The sequence below is a fragment of the Euprymna scolopes genome, chromosome 21 (assembly GCF_053919585.1).
Source record: "Euprymna scolopes isolate OS-2025 chromosome 21, ASM5391958v1, whole genome shotgun sequence".
NCBI lineage: Eukaryota > Metazoa > Mollusca > Cephalopoda > Sepiida > Sepiolidae > Euprymna > Euprymna scolopes.
This window is the reverse complement of record NC_136502.1, coordinates 57,735,766-57,752,778: the sequence shown is the minus strand read 5'-3', so window position 1 is coordinate 57,752,778 and position 17,013 is coordinate 57,735,766. Positions and strand designations below refer to the sequence as shown.

The 17,013-nt window shown below is 34.3% G+C and overlaps 1 protein-coding gene across 6 annotated transcripts in view; it reads left to right on the top strand.

Moving 5' to 3' along the window:
* LOC145242387 (androglobin-like) overlaps positions 1-17,013 on the top strand; it is a 337,568-nt gene that overhangs the window by 126,321 nt on the left and 194,234 nt on the right. For all 6 annotated transcript variants that reach the window (XM_080105409.1, XM_080105408.1, XM_080105404.1 and 3 more), the window contains 2 exons: positions 5,120-5,229; positions 11,544-11,724. In XM_080105409.1, the coding sequence (XP_079961535.1) occupies positions 5,120-5,229; positions 11,544-11,724 (291 nt within the window). The remainder of the gene's footprint in view (positions 1-5,119; positions 5,230-11,543; positions 11,725-17,013) is intronic.

Sequence of the window (17,013 nt, the reverse complement as noted above, 5' to 3'; positions counted from 1 at the left end):
ATAGATAAACAGAGAGAGGGGAGAGTTAGAAACAGAGAGGGATGAGACAGGAAAGGAGAGAGATAGAGGGAGTTAGAGAGAGAAAGGGGCTCAAAGAGAGATGGAGAGGGTGATATAGAGAGAAAGATAGATTGAGAGAGGGAAAGGGAGAGATGGATAAAGAGAGGAAGGGAGAGGGGGAGAGAAACAGAAGGTGAACTACACTTCACCGGTTTTTTTCCTCGTTCAGTAGAGAAGAAATCTTTCGAGACTGAGGCAATTGTAATGTTTTGTTATTATCCAGAGTACTCCTTTTTTTTGGGGGGGGGGGCTAGATTTTCCTCGCATTAGAAACCAACCGGGTTATCTGTACTTTCACTTAACAAATTAATAAAAGAAAAACATATTGTAAAATTTGAATTTAACAGGAAAATACTATTTTAAAAAATAGCATGATTGCATAAGTGCCACTTTAGGTACTCCTTGGGCGTTGAGTTCCATGGCGACCAGCATAATTATTTAATGGTCGCTCCCTGAGCCCCCCCCCCCCCAGTCAAGGCTAATGCATGCGCATGTAACATTTTTTTTATTTACTGACGTTGGCTTAGTAACTAAACAATTTATTGATAATTTCTAAACCCTTAAACGCGTGCCGGAAGATTTAAATTGGTTCATTATTGTTGTAATGAAAAAAAAAAAGTTTCATTCAACACAAAATCAAAAACACATTAATGATAAATGATTTATTATTCTATTCATTGAAATTTACTAATTTTTAAATAAAAAAGTAAAAAAAAAAGTTAATAAAAAAATAGTTGCTTATGTGCGCATAAAAAACTTGTTTTTTTTTTTGTTTTGTTTTTTTTTTTAATTAGGTCCACCTTATAATCACCCCCACCCCCCAACCTCCTCATCTTAAGAACAGCTTCCGGAATAAACACCACTTTTGGAGGGGGGGGGCTATTTGCCAAATTTAACTGATATTTGTTGTCAGCATACTCACATGAAAATACTATTAAAAAAAAAAGGGGGCTTATCCTTTACGGAAATGGTCCCGACGTCCGCCTCGTTCTGAGTTCGGGGAGAGGCTGTTTGACGTAGGCGGTGTCGAGGCAGAAAATTACCCTAACCCTAAAATATGCGATATGTCACAGACAGATGCTTTTACAAATCAATATTTGTAAATCACAAAATTTTACAGGGTTAACTAACCACATGGAACTATTCTAATCATGTGGACTGTTTTTTTGTTTTTAAATTCTAATTATTTGAACTGTTTATTTTGTAAAATTCCAATTATTTGAACTGTTGAATTATCAAAAATTTGAACTGTTTATTTTTTAAAATTCTAATTATTTGAACTGTTTAAAATAAAAAAATAAAAATTCTAATTATTGGAACGGGTTTTTTTCTCCTTAAGTTAACAACTGGGCACTTTATTGAAGGGGTAATTTTCTGCCTCGACACCGCCTACGTCAGACGGCCTCTCCCCGAGCTCAGAACGTGGCAGACGTTGGGACCATCTCCGTAAAGGTTATCCAAAAAAGGAGGGGTTCAGTGCCCGTGGCAGAGAAGTAGATTTATTTATCAATAAAAGTTGCGGAGAAGTAAATTTATTTATCAATAAAAGTCGTCATTTAAAAAAGAAAATTGTGGAGGTGGACCTAAATGTAAATATTTACCCCAAAAAATTATCCCGAAGTTTATTACAAAAACGTTTTGTTTTCGCACTATTTAACAATTTGTTTATCCGCGCATGTAAATTAAAAAATATTTGTAAAAGTGAGAAGTTATCAGTAAATGATTTAGTTTTTTTTTTAATTTATTTATTTTTTTACATTAGGTCCACCTCCACAAATGTTAAGAACGGCTTTCAGAATAAACACCCTCAACCTCTCCATGTTAACAACGGATTTCGGAATAAACACCATTTGGGGGGGGGGGGGATATTTAAAAAAAAAAAAAAGTCGATAAAATTCGTCATTTAAAAAGAAATTTAAAATCAAATGTTTGTAAAAGTGAGAAATTATTAATAAATGTTTAGTAACATTTTTCGGTGCTAATGCAGAGAGTGATCCGCGCTATTTTTTAAATCGTATTCTTTTTTTATTCAATTGCAAGGTTAAAGTACAGAATAGGTACAAAACACCCTCCCCTCCCCATGTTAAGAATGGCTTTTTAAATAATAACGTTATTATTTCAGCATGAATCACTCTCTGCATGAGCACCCATTTTTCTTTTAATATTCATAAAAAGTAAAACTTTTTTCAAAATAAATAAATAAATCAATAAATGTTTGTAAATGTGACAAATAATCGTTTAGTTATGGCAACGTCAGTAAATAAAATATGTTACGTGCAGGGTGGGGTGGGAGACTAAGGGAGCGACTATTATTTTTTTCTACTGGTCGCCATGGAACTCAACGCCCAAGAAGTACCAAAATGCCATTTTTTTTTGTCAAATAAATAAATTTCAAGTAATTTTTGCAAGAAATAATAGATAGCAACTTCGTTAATTTTACGACTCGCCCCAGCATATTATAAACACCCTAACTTCCCCATGTTAAAACGGTTTTCAGAATGAACAACCTCCCCATATTAAGAACGGCTTTCGAGGTTTATGGAAGGGCGTTTTTAGAAAAAGTTAAAACAAACTTTTTTTATGTAAACAATGCCGTGAAAAGAAACGAAACAATTAAAACGTAATGATTCATGAGTCAAAAGCCTTAACATAAATAAAATTAAAAAATTGGTAAGTACATAAATGAATTTAAATTTTTAAAATATGGGATTTTTTTTTTTTTTTTGTGTGCTAATGCAGAGAGTGATCTGCGCTATTTTTTTTTAAATCGTTTTCCACGTTTAATTAAAGTTTATGATATGTTTTTATTCAATTGTAAGGTTAAAGTACAGAATAGGTACAAAACACCCTTCCTTCCTCATGTTAAGAATGGCTTTTTAAATAATAACATTATTATTTCAGCACGGATCACTCTCTGCATGAGTAAGTTTTTTTGTTTTTTTTTACTTATCGAGTTAACAGAAAATGAAATCGTTCGTCAATTCGTGGCTGTGAAATGAATCGAACCGGAAGTTCAGTTTTATCAACAGAACAGATTCGCAGTAACGGTTAAAAAAATATATTTATTTTATTTAATATTTTAATTTAATAATTCGCGAGGTAAATTTATTTTAATAATATAAAAACATACCTCGACTCTAAAAATGGGTTGTCTGAAAATTTCAAATAAATTGGTAACGTAGAAATATGATTTTATTCGTTTAGAACGAACCAACTTTACATTTTTATATATATAGATATATATATACACACTGCTGCCAACAAGAAAGTCTGCACTTGTCATTTTATCAAAAACACAAATTTAAGCTGTTTAAACAACCTATACCTCACTTGATTAACCTTTCATTCCTTTATAATTTTTCCTGTTCATATTTCAGTTTTAATCAAAGTAATGTCGTGTTCAAGTTTATTTAAAAAATTAACTTCAAATCAAGAAGGCAAAAAGAAAGTCCGCACAATGGAAAATTGTTATTTAAATGTAACTTTAGAACATTAATTCAACACAAATACAACAGGAACACAATTAACTAGTTAATATTTAGTAGCATAACCTTTCTGCAATTTGGCAGTCTACAAATTTTGGACAATTCTTTTGAATTAGTCTATGGCAATACTCCGGTGTAAGGGTATCCCACTTCTCTTTAATTTTTGTCCAAAGTTCTTCCAGATTTAAAATTTTATCATTGCGTAGTTGTTGCTTGATCTGATGCCATACGTGTTCAATAGGATTGAGGTCTGGAGATTGTGCAGGCCAATCCAAACGCGGAATATCATGCTTTTCAAGGAACCTTTTGACGTTGTCAGCTGTGTGAATAAGAGCATTATCCTGCATGAAGATGAGATTCTCATCCAAATTCCGGCCAAAGCAGAGTAAAAAATGCTGCAACATATTGTAGTTGGTCGAATTAATTCGATCTTGCAAGTGACCTATGAGCCGTGGATCATTGGCACTAATAATGCCTCACACCAAAATTGAACCTCCACCACTTTGCAGCGTTAAAACTGTGCTCCTAGGATTAAATTCTTCATCCTTCCTTCAATGGACGTACTGCCTACCATCACTGCCTAGCTGCTTTTATCGCTAAAAATCATTTTCGGTCAATATAAAGATTAATGATCTTCATTGCATCTGACAAAGTTCAGATGATGCATTCTGTTCTTTACAAAAATCATTGGCTTGCATCTTGGAACACAGCCTGGTAAATTAAATTCATTCAATCTGTTCTCAACTGTAGAAAGAGAGCACATTTTAACAAGATTACACTGTTGTTGGATTTGATGGGGGCCGTTTCAAATGTTTCTGAGGTTGCGGATCTTGATAGCATTGTTTTTCCTGTAAGAAGTAACTCTAGGACAACCAGATTTAGGGGCATCATGAACACTGCCTGTGTTTTGGTGCTTTTGCACAGTCATTTATACTGTTTTCCCATCACATTTCAATCTGTGGTCGATTTCTCAATTGGATAAACCAGAAACGTGGAAATTAATGAGCTCCTGATGATCATGAAGAGAGACTTGAGGTATATGGACTAAATGTTATGTTGTATAACCTAGGAACAACGAGTACGATTAGAGATGCTAAAAGGTGGATATTTTACTATTAGAGAGGCTAAAAGGTGGATATTTTAAGCTGGTTTTAGGCTCATTTGTTGCTGCAGAGTTTCTTTTTGCCTTCTCGATTTGAAGTTAATTTTTTAAATTAGCGTCAACATTAGAATACTTCAATTAAAAGTCAAATATGAACAGGTAAAATTATAGAAGAATAAAAGGCGAATCAAATGAGGTATAGTTTGTTTAAACAGTTACATTCAATTTAGCTTAAATTGGAGGTTTTTGAAAAAATTACAAATGCAGACTTTCTTTTTGGCGGCACTGTATGTATATATATATATATATATATATATATATATATATATATATATATATATATATATTACAGACAAATAGATATTGGTCTTTATTAGACTGGAGTGTATGTATTTCTATATACAGATTTTAAGATGCAAAAATTTATCTGCTTCTTTTTTTACAAACATTTTGTTTCTTTATTTTTAATTAGAAGATAAAACTCCAAATGATGATGAAACGAATTCTGAGATATCCCTGAAAGACAACGAAATCATAATCTTTGCAACTTATCGAGCTCCTTACGATTTATCGAAAAGAATGGTATGACTTTTCATTTTGTTTTTTATTCATCTACTAGCTGTACCTGACTATGCGTTGCTGTGGCTCATTTTGTTAAAATGGAACACATTCCTCAAGAAAAATTGCATTTTGTATTGTTTATTTACTTCTATTATTTTTTGCAATTTTGTTTTATCAATAAAAGTTGTGTTTTTTTCCTCAAAAAATGATTCATTTTTTACCATAAATTATTAGGGGAAATGATTTTTTTTTTTGTCAGGAAAACTTGCACTTTTTTTTTTTTAAAGAAATTTGTAAACATTTCTTTTTGAAAACGGAATTTTTTATTATAAAAAGAAAAGATGAATGCTTTATATGAACACTGTAAATAGTACCATTCTTTTTAATTTCGTCTTGTATTCAAGTTTTTGAGTTGGCTATCAACGATTGCAAACTAACAAATTTAACCAAAATGCAAAAACTCCAACAATTAAATAATTTTAATAAGTGCTCAACTAGGTGTCTCAGAAACCGACCTTACGAATGCATGAAAAAATATTGAATAATTCGACCTCCTATCTTTCCAAGCTTATAACTACTTGAAAAATGTAATTCAAACCCTAATTTTTTTTCAATTAAAGGAGCAAAGACCAAATTTAAAACAAAAATAACAGGTTTAATAGCAAATTATACAATATTTGTTTTTTTTAAATCGGTTTTCTTTAAAAAAGATTTGAAGAAAATAAACGAAATTTAACTTACGTCGATTATAAAAAATCGATATAAATTCCAAAAAATCACTTACCTATAAAAATTACTAGTCAATGTGTAGTTCCATTCTTCATTGTTAAGAATTTATCAATATTTATATTTTAAAATCCATTTATTTTTTAAATAAAATAATTTTTAAAATGCCTATTTGAAAAAGGCACCATGATGCAAGAATTTTAAGTTTTTATCAAAAACCGGAAGTAGTTTTTTTTTTATTGTTTTGAACTATGGATGGACAGAAGGAAGTAAAAACCACACATTTGCGTTAGTCGTCTAGACTTATCCATGAATAAATACGTGTTCCCATAGGTTAAAAATAGTCAAATTTTACTTATAAGATTTTGCCTTAAAAAAAAACAGACACTTGAGGATTTTTTTTTCTCTCAAAAAAATACATAAATTTTGGATTTATTATATTTTCATTCTCTTTTGTTGAGTGAAATTTTTTTTTAAATATCTAAAAAAAAAAGAAAACATTGAATGAAATAGAAAAAATTGTCGTCATCGTCCATTACTTATTGGACAATATTAGCAGAACATAGGCTTCCAATTAAAAAAAAAAAATCAACATGGTTTTTTAAAAAAAAGGTTTTACACTTTGGACTTTACAAGTAAATTTCAAAAAAACACTTCTTTTTTTTGTTTTAATTTACAATATATTATTTATAGACCTTTTATCTTCAATTTGTATATAAAACTTTGGTACATTAATTAATTATGAAAATTTTAATAGATATTTCAAAATGGGAGGGTGAATTTAAAAAAAACTTTTGTCTAAAATATTATATTCGGTTTATTGGAAAGAGCATAAAATTTCACATTGATCCTGAAAATATCATAAAAATTTAACTGATAGAAATATTCTGATAGATTTTTAAAGTTTAAAAATTGAAAAAAAATTAACTCGTAAAATTCAATTGATTTCATTACGTAAAAAAATGGCTGCATGAAGGCGTGCCGGCACTTTGTAAACACTGTTTTTTAAAAAATAAAAAATAATATTTCTATTATTTTTTAAACAACTTTAATAGTTTATTTTGGAAGTATATTCCATAAAGAAAATAAACAACCCACTTTTAAAAGAGAAATTACGAGTTTTTTATATTTTATTCGCAGATTCATGTTAGGGGTGTCAAAACTTCCTCCAAAATTCTGATACACCTGGTGCTCAGCTTCTAATACAAATCCTAGTAAATCAATTCCCCTTGTTGGCACGGTTGTTGTAAAAATGGAACGGAAACTTAAATTTCGCTTTGTTTTAATCTTTTTTTTTTTTTAATTGTGCCCACCCCCCACCCCCAAAAGAATAGATTTGGATATAAATTCCTAAACTCATTTTACACTAAATAATTTAGGTGACTGAAATAGGAATCTAATTGAATCTTTCATTTCCTGAATAGTAAAAAGATGATCCACAATGGTTGATTTGCTGCTAATATCCATTGTTTAGGTACGGGCAAAAATGAACAAATTTTTTTGTAGGTTTCCGACAACTTTTTGATTGTATTTGAAAGAGTGAGGACTAAACTTAATTTCCCAAAAGAAAAAAATATTTGTACACATGAAAAAAAAAAGTTATGAAAAATGTTTTCATGGCAATCTTACCAATTCAGCTAAATTTTGAAATTGAGTAAATTCATTGTAAAAATCCTTTTAGAGATAAATATTAGTTTTCTGGGTCTATTTCAAAGATAATTAGTAAAGTAAAGTCCTAAGATATTGAATTAAATAAAAAAAAGAAAACACCTTGTTTGTGCTAAAAATAGCATCGGTAGTGCGAGAAATTCATTTTGCTTCGAGTTATATCGAATTCATTAATACGGACTTTAGGGCCTTTTTTTATAATGTTCCTGTAAAAATTATTTTTTTTTTTTATTGTTACAAATTACGATGCTTTATTTATATAAAAAAAGCAAAAATGAACACATTCTGTTTACATTAAGTGAGACCACCACGGCCTGTAATGTCACCATTACAAAAGATCCTTTTAGTGATTCCACATGACGGCAGGCAGTGATATCTCCCCAAATAAAAAAAATAGCCCATCGGTACAAAGTAAACCACCTATTTATTAAAGAAAAATTAAGTATAACGTTATAATTAAAAAAAGATATATAAAAACATACATGGGTACAGTAAACATATTATAGCAAAATGTGGAAGCTATCTGTCCAGTGGTTATTTAGAATGAACCAAGAATTACATTTTTATATATATAGATTTCAAATGGGTATGGTAGTTTGCTTGAACATTTTTTATTTATTTTTTTTTTATTACATTTTCACCCCAAACAAGGCACATTGCCACTTTGATGTAGGGGGCTACTATCAGGGGAAACAACTACTGGGGTACTATGTAGGGATTTGGGCAGCAAGATGTTGGTTCACGTTGCACTTGAACTTCTGCACGTCAGTACTGTTGGGGAAGCAGTGACCTGGAATAGAATTCCAAAGTCTAGTGGTTCTGGGGAAGAAACTACTGGAGTAGAAAGATCTTTTACATCTAGGGATCTCTACAGTGTAGGGGTGGGATTTTGCAGCCTGTCGGGTCTGTCGAGGGTGTTCACGTCGTGGGGGCACAAGTGCTTGCAGTTCTTCAGAGCATTCACCATTAAAATACTTGTAGAACAAGCAGAGGGATGCAACATTTCGTCGATGGGACAGAGGCTGAAGCTTAGAAAGCCAGTTTAGGGCCTATCAGATTTGCGACTCTCTTTTGAACCTTGTCAAGGAGCGAGAGACTAGTAGCCGATGCACCAGCCCAAATATGACAGCAATACTTCATACATGGGCGAATGGTTGCCTTATAGAGGTACAGGATACTTTTGGGTGTTAGTAGTTTACTAGCACGGTAGAGAGAGCCCACCTTCCTTGCAGCGGCCCTGGCAATGCCCTCGATGTAATTGTTCCAACTCATGTTTCCTGTGAACGTTAGGCCAAGGAGCTTGAAAGACGTACTCTCAGATAAAGAGTCATTGGCCATTGCTATAGGTGGTAGAGAAGGTTTCTTGTAATTATTGAATGAAACTAGTTTAGTCTTGGCGGCATTGAACGTGACCATCCATTTTTGTCTTCATTCCACTACTGATTGGAGGTCATCCTCTAGTGTTTCTGCCATTTCTTTAGATATATGTTCATTTGTTTTCCTGTCGTGCCTGTTATAGAGTGTGGTGTCATCAGCATATATACCCATCTCAGAGGCAATTTTGTCGGGGAGGTCATTTATGAATATCAGGAACAATAGAGGTCCAAGGATAGACCCCTGGGGCACTCCCGCATTTATATCATATTGTTTAGATGTACGACCGTCGAGGACAACCTGGATTTTTCTCTTATCCAAGGAGGATTTAATTAGGTTAAGTATTCTACCAGTGATACCGTATGATCTAATCTTCCTGAGGAGACCCTCCTGCCATACCTTGTCAAAAGCCTTAGATATATCTAGAGCTACCACTCTGCCCTCCCCTGCTTTGTCCAGTGAATGGTATATACGTTCAGAAATTACAGTTAGGATGTCTGCTGTGGAACGGGCTTGTCTAAATCCATATTGTTTGTCAGTCAGAAGTTTAGCAACTGTAAGGTGATGGACTAGAGCATGGTTAATTAAGGTCTCAAATATTTTGGCGAAAAGTGGGAGGAGACTAATGGGGCGATAATTTAATGGGTCAGTTCTTTCGCCAGAATTCTTGAATACTGGTACCACAGAAGCAGTTTTCCAACAGCCCAGAAAGCAAGATTCATTAAGGCATTTGTTGTAGAGTTTGGAGAGAACTGGAGCTACTTTGGTTGAGCATCTTTTTAATAGCACAGCTGGGATGAGATCGAGTCCACATGCTTTTGAAGTGTCAAGGTTTTTTATGATAGCATGCACCTGAGCAGGCGTGATTTTCAGATCCTCTAGCGTTGCGTCTGTCCGCATAGGAAATTCAGGTAGGGGGTGGTTGGAAGGGTCCAGTGTGGAGTTTGAGGCAAACCGACTGGCAAGCATGTTAGCCTTGTCGGTAGCTGAGCGAACAACCTCGCGATTGTTGGTTAGTGGTGGAATTGTTGATTGCCCATTATTTACTACACTGTTGTAGATTTTCCAGAAGTCACAAGTTCCTAGTTTTTGTGCTTCGATGCGTTTTTTATTGGTTTCCGTAAATTCTCTCTTAGCTGCCACTATTTCTTTCTTAACGTTACTTCTAGCTTCTATGTACTTCTGTCTGTTTGAACTGGACTTATGTCGGTTAAATCTGCGGTATGCATGCTGCCTTTGAGCAATGGCAGTTGCGCAAGTCGAAGTAAACCACTGGAGAGAGTGGGGCTTGCTATAGAATTTCCGCATGGGAGCATGTGCTTCGATTGCAGTTTTGAACCATTCAGTGATCTCGTTTGCACACTGTTCAGCAGGAAGAGAAAAAATATTTCCCCATGGGGCATCTCTGATAAGATCTCTGATGGCTTCCCAGTCAGCCTTTTTATAATATCTCGTTGTTTTGAGCACTGGCTCTAGAGTTTAGGGCGATTTCAACCATTATCACTGCATGATCAGCTTTCCCAAGTGGGCTGTCGGCATTCGTTATACAATCATCAGGAACTGTCGTCAAAAACAGATCTAAAAGTGATGCGTGTTGTTCTTCCTGGTCAGGGAAACGGGTTGGAAAAGTAACAATTTGTGATAGGGAGTAAGATATAGAGAAGCTATGAGTTGTGCTGCCCGCTGCATCTGTGTAAGTAGAGAATCCAAGCCAGTTTTTGTGATGGACATTAAAGTCACCAAATACATGTACTTGTGCACTAGTGTTGATGAAGAGTGCTGTGTCTATGCTGTCAGAGACTTTGTTTATTATGATGCAGTATTGGGTCGATGGAGAGCGGTAGAGAAAGTAAAAGTAGCTAATGTTGTGTTGCATAATTAGTCTAAAGCACATAAGGGCTTGATCATCCGATTCTAGGTTTGTTTCTCTCGTCAAGGGAAGTGTATTACGAATGTAAACTCCAAGTCCGTGCATATGTCTGTCAGAGTCCTTAAGGCAGAGTGGGAGATATCCAGGCATGTTAAAGTAGCTAGAGGGGATGGAGGAGTGTAGGTTAGTCTCAGTAGGTATTTGTTAGGAGAAACACTTCAACATCAGCTAAATTAGTTCTAAGCCCATGGATATTTGTGAATGCAAGCCTCAAGGGAGGAGGCAAGATGAGTTTGTTTGATCCCAAGCCTGGTTTAAGCTTTTTTTTTTATTGTACTGTCATCATGTTTTTAAAGAGTTTCAGTTAGGTGAGAGGGAGCTGAACAAGAGGTATTGCATTTCTTTCCAGTGTACTCTTAAAAAAATTAATTTCCTTATTTTATCCAAGTCTTATTAATGCTTCATTATAATATTGCTTATTACTATTGCATATCTGATGATTGGAGGATAATTGAAATAATATATTAATGAAAATAACATGATTTCTCAGTTTGGTAAGAAAATAGTCTTGTGTTTTGTTAGCTTGATAGGAAAATGCTACATATCTTAACAGCTTACAAAAGTGTACTACTTAGAGAGGGGGAGGATATGCTTATTAGTATAAATAATGTACATCTAAATGGATTGTTCATTTCAGCAAGCCAATGCCAGTGAAAATCTACGACAAGTCGGTCTTTCTTACCTGCACCCATTTCCTGTGTTGCTGACCCAGACCCGGTCAGTTCCTTTTCAACTCCCACCTCCAGAAGAGGTGATCCCAAGATGGAAACTTATCCGTCCCAGAAAGAAAAAGACAATACCATCATCCGAACCTGAAGGTATGAGACAACGTTCAAAATATCTTAAAATGTGTGATGATGCAATTTGATAAAAATTAATGATTTTCTAATGAGTGTGACCATTTAGCATAAAATGTTAAGAGTGTTTGTTAATAGACCAGGAGATCAGAGTATAATTCTTGGAGGAGTCATACCAAACACTTAAAAATGATACATGATATCCACTTGCTAAACACTCAGCAATAGAAGGTGAAGATTAAAGGCAAGTGGAGTAATCCTGGGAAATGAATGGTGCCCTCCCCTACACCTTGATTTAGTACTTAATAAAAAGGGAGCTTTTGGTTCACTCTTCTTTTGCTATATGTCAACGGTAAAAATCACACCATGATAAGATAGATGGATTGAATAAAGATTGAAAATTTCTATTTACCAACCACTCAAAATAACAGCTGATCCAGAAAACAACAATTCTTCCCCCTTTGTCAGAAACACTGCTCATGAAATGTGAGGACTAACGAACAAAATAGAGAGAAAAGCGAGTGTTACAAGGCTGTCGAAGTTAGCACAAGATCAACTTTCTACTTTTGATAAAAATATTTCGTTAATTAGTGTATAGAAATTAATGTATTACAAATAATTTATCTGTATATAAATCAAATTAGATAAAATTTATTTAGCAAAACAATGGCACAATGCCACAAGCCATGTAAAGAGACAGGTAAAAAATATTTACATCTACATAGAGTTTTAATTTTTGCCCATGGCCACTTTAAACTTGGATATGGTAGCAATTATCATGACTGTAGGCTGTTTCACGGAGTAGAAATACAAATCATGACAGAACCTCTACATTAATGATCTTCCAAATCATATCCTTACATCATTTGTAGACATTTATGCTGACGACACTACCATTTATGGTAGCACATCTAAGACAGTAAACGACCAAGTTCTCTCCAATTCTCTCTCCTCTGATCTTGAGCACGTAGTACAATGGGGAAAGGAGTGGCTGGTTACTTTTAATGCATCTAAAACCAAGCTTCTCTCTTTACATCATCAACATTCTAATCCACATTTGTCATCAATTGAAATGAATGGCTCTCGTCTTCAGGAGGCCTCAAGTTTTGACAAGCTTCTGGGCTTGACCATTACTCCTGATCTTAAATGGAACACGTATATCAAATCTGTTGCCAAGGCCGCTGGAAAAATAGTGGGATCTTTCTATCGATCCGGTAGATATCTCACTGCTGATGCTATTCTCTATCTATATAAGAGCCAGGTACGTCCAAGGATGGAATACTGTTGCCACATCTGGGCAGGAGCTGCTAGAAAGGACTTGTCCTGCCTTGATAGAGTTCAAAATAGACTTCGTAGCCTCGTAGGAGATGTCCTTTTCTCCTCCTTGCAAACCTCTATCTCACAGAAGAGATGTTGCGAGTTTGTCTCTGATGTATCGTTATTTTCATGGAAAGTGTTCAACTGAGCTTCAATCTATGGTCCCCCCTCGCCAAACTTTCACAAGAAACACTCGTCTAGCTGTAAACACTATCAATAATTTCCCCCACTCTTTATCTGTGCCTAAACCTAAACGTAGATTCCATGAACAAAGCTTCTTTCTTAGAACTGCACGCCTGTGGAATTGTCTTCCGTTTTCCTGCTTTCCGGCTGACTACAATATGGTTGTGTTCAAGTCTAAAGTAAATAAGTTCTTGATGAGCCGTTCCATATAAGTTATTAAATTTACCAAATTTTCATTACTAATGATTACTATATTGACCAATTTCTACTGTACACTCTTTAACCCTTATCCTTGAGTGGCCTCTGGGCCTTGATAATGTGGTGATGCCTTTGTAAAAAAAAAAAAAAAAAAAAAAAAAGTAGAGAATGCTACCTTTCTTCTATAAAAAAGAAAGTGATGGTATTACATTTTTGGTGAATGTCTACACAGACTTGGTAAAAACTCTTTGAAAAGTAGATTTATAAATTTCTGTTGATGATGTTCTATGCTAGAATCAAGTCTCCTAAAATCATCTAGAGCTTAAGTGAGAACAGATTTAGTCTATACTGAATGCCAACTGCTGAACACATTCCAGATGTATAATATCATTTTGAAGGTAAAGGTTTGTTGCTTCAATGGCATGCTCAAGAATAGCTCATGCTAGAATCAAGTACAAAAGTCATAAAATGTCTGCCATTTGGTTGAGAGAAGATCATGAAGAAAACTCATCTTACTTTGTTTGCTGTCTCGCTGTCTCATACAATGGTGCATTTGTTTGATGGAGTACTAAAATCATTCAAATTAATGATGATATTGAGTGGTTGAGATGGAATCAATGTTAGCGGATTAAAAACGGGTGGATATACCATGAAGACAAACATTGAGACTCAGATGGTTAAAAAGAAACAAAAGAAAAGACAGAGGCAAAAAAAAGGAAAAAGTTTGAACTGTGTTAAATGCTTATAAGGGTCATAAAAAAACGGGATTGATAAAGCAATATTCTGTTTTTTTCTCAAAGAAAACCTTTCTGTTATTTGGGTCAACAAAACTAAATGAAATCTGATGATGAAGAGAAGGGCCTTGTTAAATTTACTTCGCTGAGGATTTGTGAAATAAAAATTGGTTTTTGTTTTGATAAAAACGTAATGGGCTTTTATCCAGGCATATTAAACATATTTCACTGAAGGCAATCTTGTTGAGAAAATTTGCTGGGAGCTGATTTCAGGGGAAGGTTTGGCTATCTGCTTTTTTTTGTTTTTGTTTTTTTTTTTAATTATTATTATGGTAGCCAGAATCTGAAGCAAGACATCACTGACCGATTTTCTGTAGTGTGTCAAGTGGTAAATTGCTTGTCAGAGCTGAGAAGGGGACCACACACATCCACATCAGTGATTGATAATTGAATTGCCTGCCATAGGACCTTTCCTGTAATTGAGTTTTGATAAAAAATTAAACAGAATAATTGTGCTTAATGCAATTTAAGGAAGCGCATGTATGATTTTGGAGACGAGCATAAAAAGAAGGAGGAACCTCCATTTACGGTAACAGGGAGAGATGGACAATAGATGAAGAAAAAGAAAAGAGAGGCATGGATCTAAAAATCAATTGGCTACTCATGATTTAATAATGTATTTTCCAGAGTTGGGAATTGTAGAAGATTACCGATAATGTATTATGAAGAATTATGAATTAAATTCTATTGAGAGGAGTGGATTATGCCCCTCTGATTGTCAACTTAAGACGAAGAATAGCGATCTTCATGGACTCAGCTTTACTTGTCCACTGAATCCACACTGTTAAGAAAGACTCAGTTTTGCTCAGCCGCCGGCTACACACCGTTAAGCTACTGATGCTTGGACTTGGGGTTGAAATCACTAAACTCAGAAATCGCACAGACTTAACACTGTCCAGTAATGAATATTAAGTTGAAGACTTGTGAATGACCATTTGTAAAGTCTTTCTACAAATAATTATTGTTACTTTATCCAAAAATACCAGTTTTCTAAGTCAGAATTTTTCAAACTTCTTGACTTGCGGACCCCTTTATATTTCAGGCTTTACCTTATAAACGATTATGGAATTGACGCTCTGGCAGTAAAATGTCCGATTGCTTGGTGTCACCTTTCTTCTGATAACTGTGGCATGATAACGACTGGGTGTAATCTGTATTTCTCACTGGTTTTTAATCAGCCGTAGGCCGAAGATCAATCGTCTGTGATTTTTAATCTAGTGACAACAATATTAACAGCTAGGAGCAAGAAAAGTTCATAATGCTTAAAATATTAATATTAAATGAAAACAGCAATAGTATTTAATAATTACACACACATAGGATTTTTCAATGCACACTTAGTGAGAAGGATGTGCTTGCTTGGCTTTGCACAAACTGTCAATTCTTGGCCATATTACTGCCAAACATACACATAAGTCACTTTCTGGAACAAGTCTGGATCTGTATTTGTTTTTTAGATTAGGCAGTGCCAAAAATCCCGCTTTGCATAAGTATGTTGTTGCAAACGATAACTAAATCTTAACTGCCTTTTGAGATAACAATGGATATTCGGAGGCTACAGTGAGCCAGAATTTTGAAACTTGTTTCTGCATAAAACTGATTTTTAAACTTCTGTCACATGAAATTTCAGCCAGTTCTTCCAGTTTATTTCCTGTGAGCATGCTATCAGCTATTTCAACATTAAACAGATTTCTGATCCAGTCAAAATTTTCAATATTATTTGGAATATCTTTCGAGAAATATTTGTCAAAATGTCCGGCTAGTGATATCAAATGTTGTTTAACATCTACAATTATTAAATCAACATTAACTGAATCATTGTTGCTGAGATATTCGTCCAGTTTTGGGAACATATCTAAAGTTTTCTTATTAACTTTTGTAATCCATATATTCAGTTTTTTCTTGAAGGCTTGTATTTTGTCATGACTAAATAAAATATTTGAATTCCTTCCTTGTAGAGATAAATTCAGTTCATTAAGTTTGTTGAATATGTCTGCCAAATAAGCAACTTTGCAAAGCCAAATTTTATCGGCCATTATCGAAGCCAGTTCAGCATCATGAACATATAGAAACATCAACAGTTTTTATCTAAGTTCAAACAAACGCTGAATTACTTTACCTCGTGATAGCCATCTTACCTCTGTATGACACAACAGACTTGAATGTTCAGCCCCTATCTCACCACAGAGTATTGCAAAGAAATGACTAAACAGTGGTCTGGTTTTAATGAAATTTATCACTTTAATACAAGATGACAAGACTTTGGACAAAGAAGTATCCATTTTTTTGACAACCAGAGTTTCTCAATAAATCGTGCAATGTGTTGCAGCGATATTAGGTGCTACTTTCTTAACATGCCCCACAACACCTGAGTGAATACCGGTTATTGACGCCGCCCCATCTGTACATATGCCAATACACTGGCTCCATAACAAGCCTGATTGAGAAAGAAAAGAGTCCAATACTTTAAAAACTTCCTCACCAGTTGTTCTAGTGGACATAGGATTACAAAACAGAAAATCTTCAAGCATTTCACTTTCCCAACAATATCGTACATACACCATAAGTTGAGATTCACTGGTAATATCTGTGCTTTCATCAATTGTAATTTAGAAATGCCTGTTTTCGCTGTCAATTAACTGAGTTTTTATGTCTTCAGACATATCTTCTCTTCTTTGTGCAATTGTGTTATCTGACAGTGGCACAACTTTCAATTTCGCAGCACATTTTACATCTAAAACTGCCTCACACATGTCTATTGCATAGGGCAATACAAGTTCTTCAGCAATATTATGGGCCTTCTTAGCACAAGCCACTC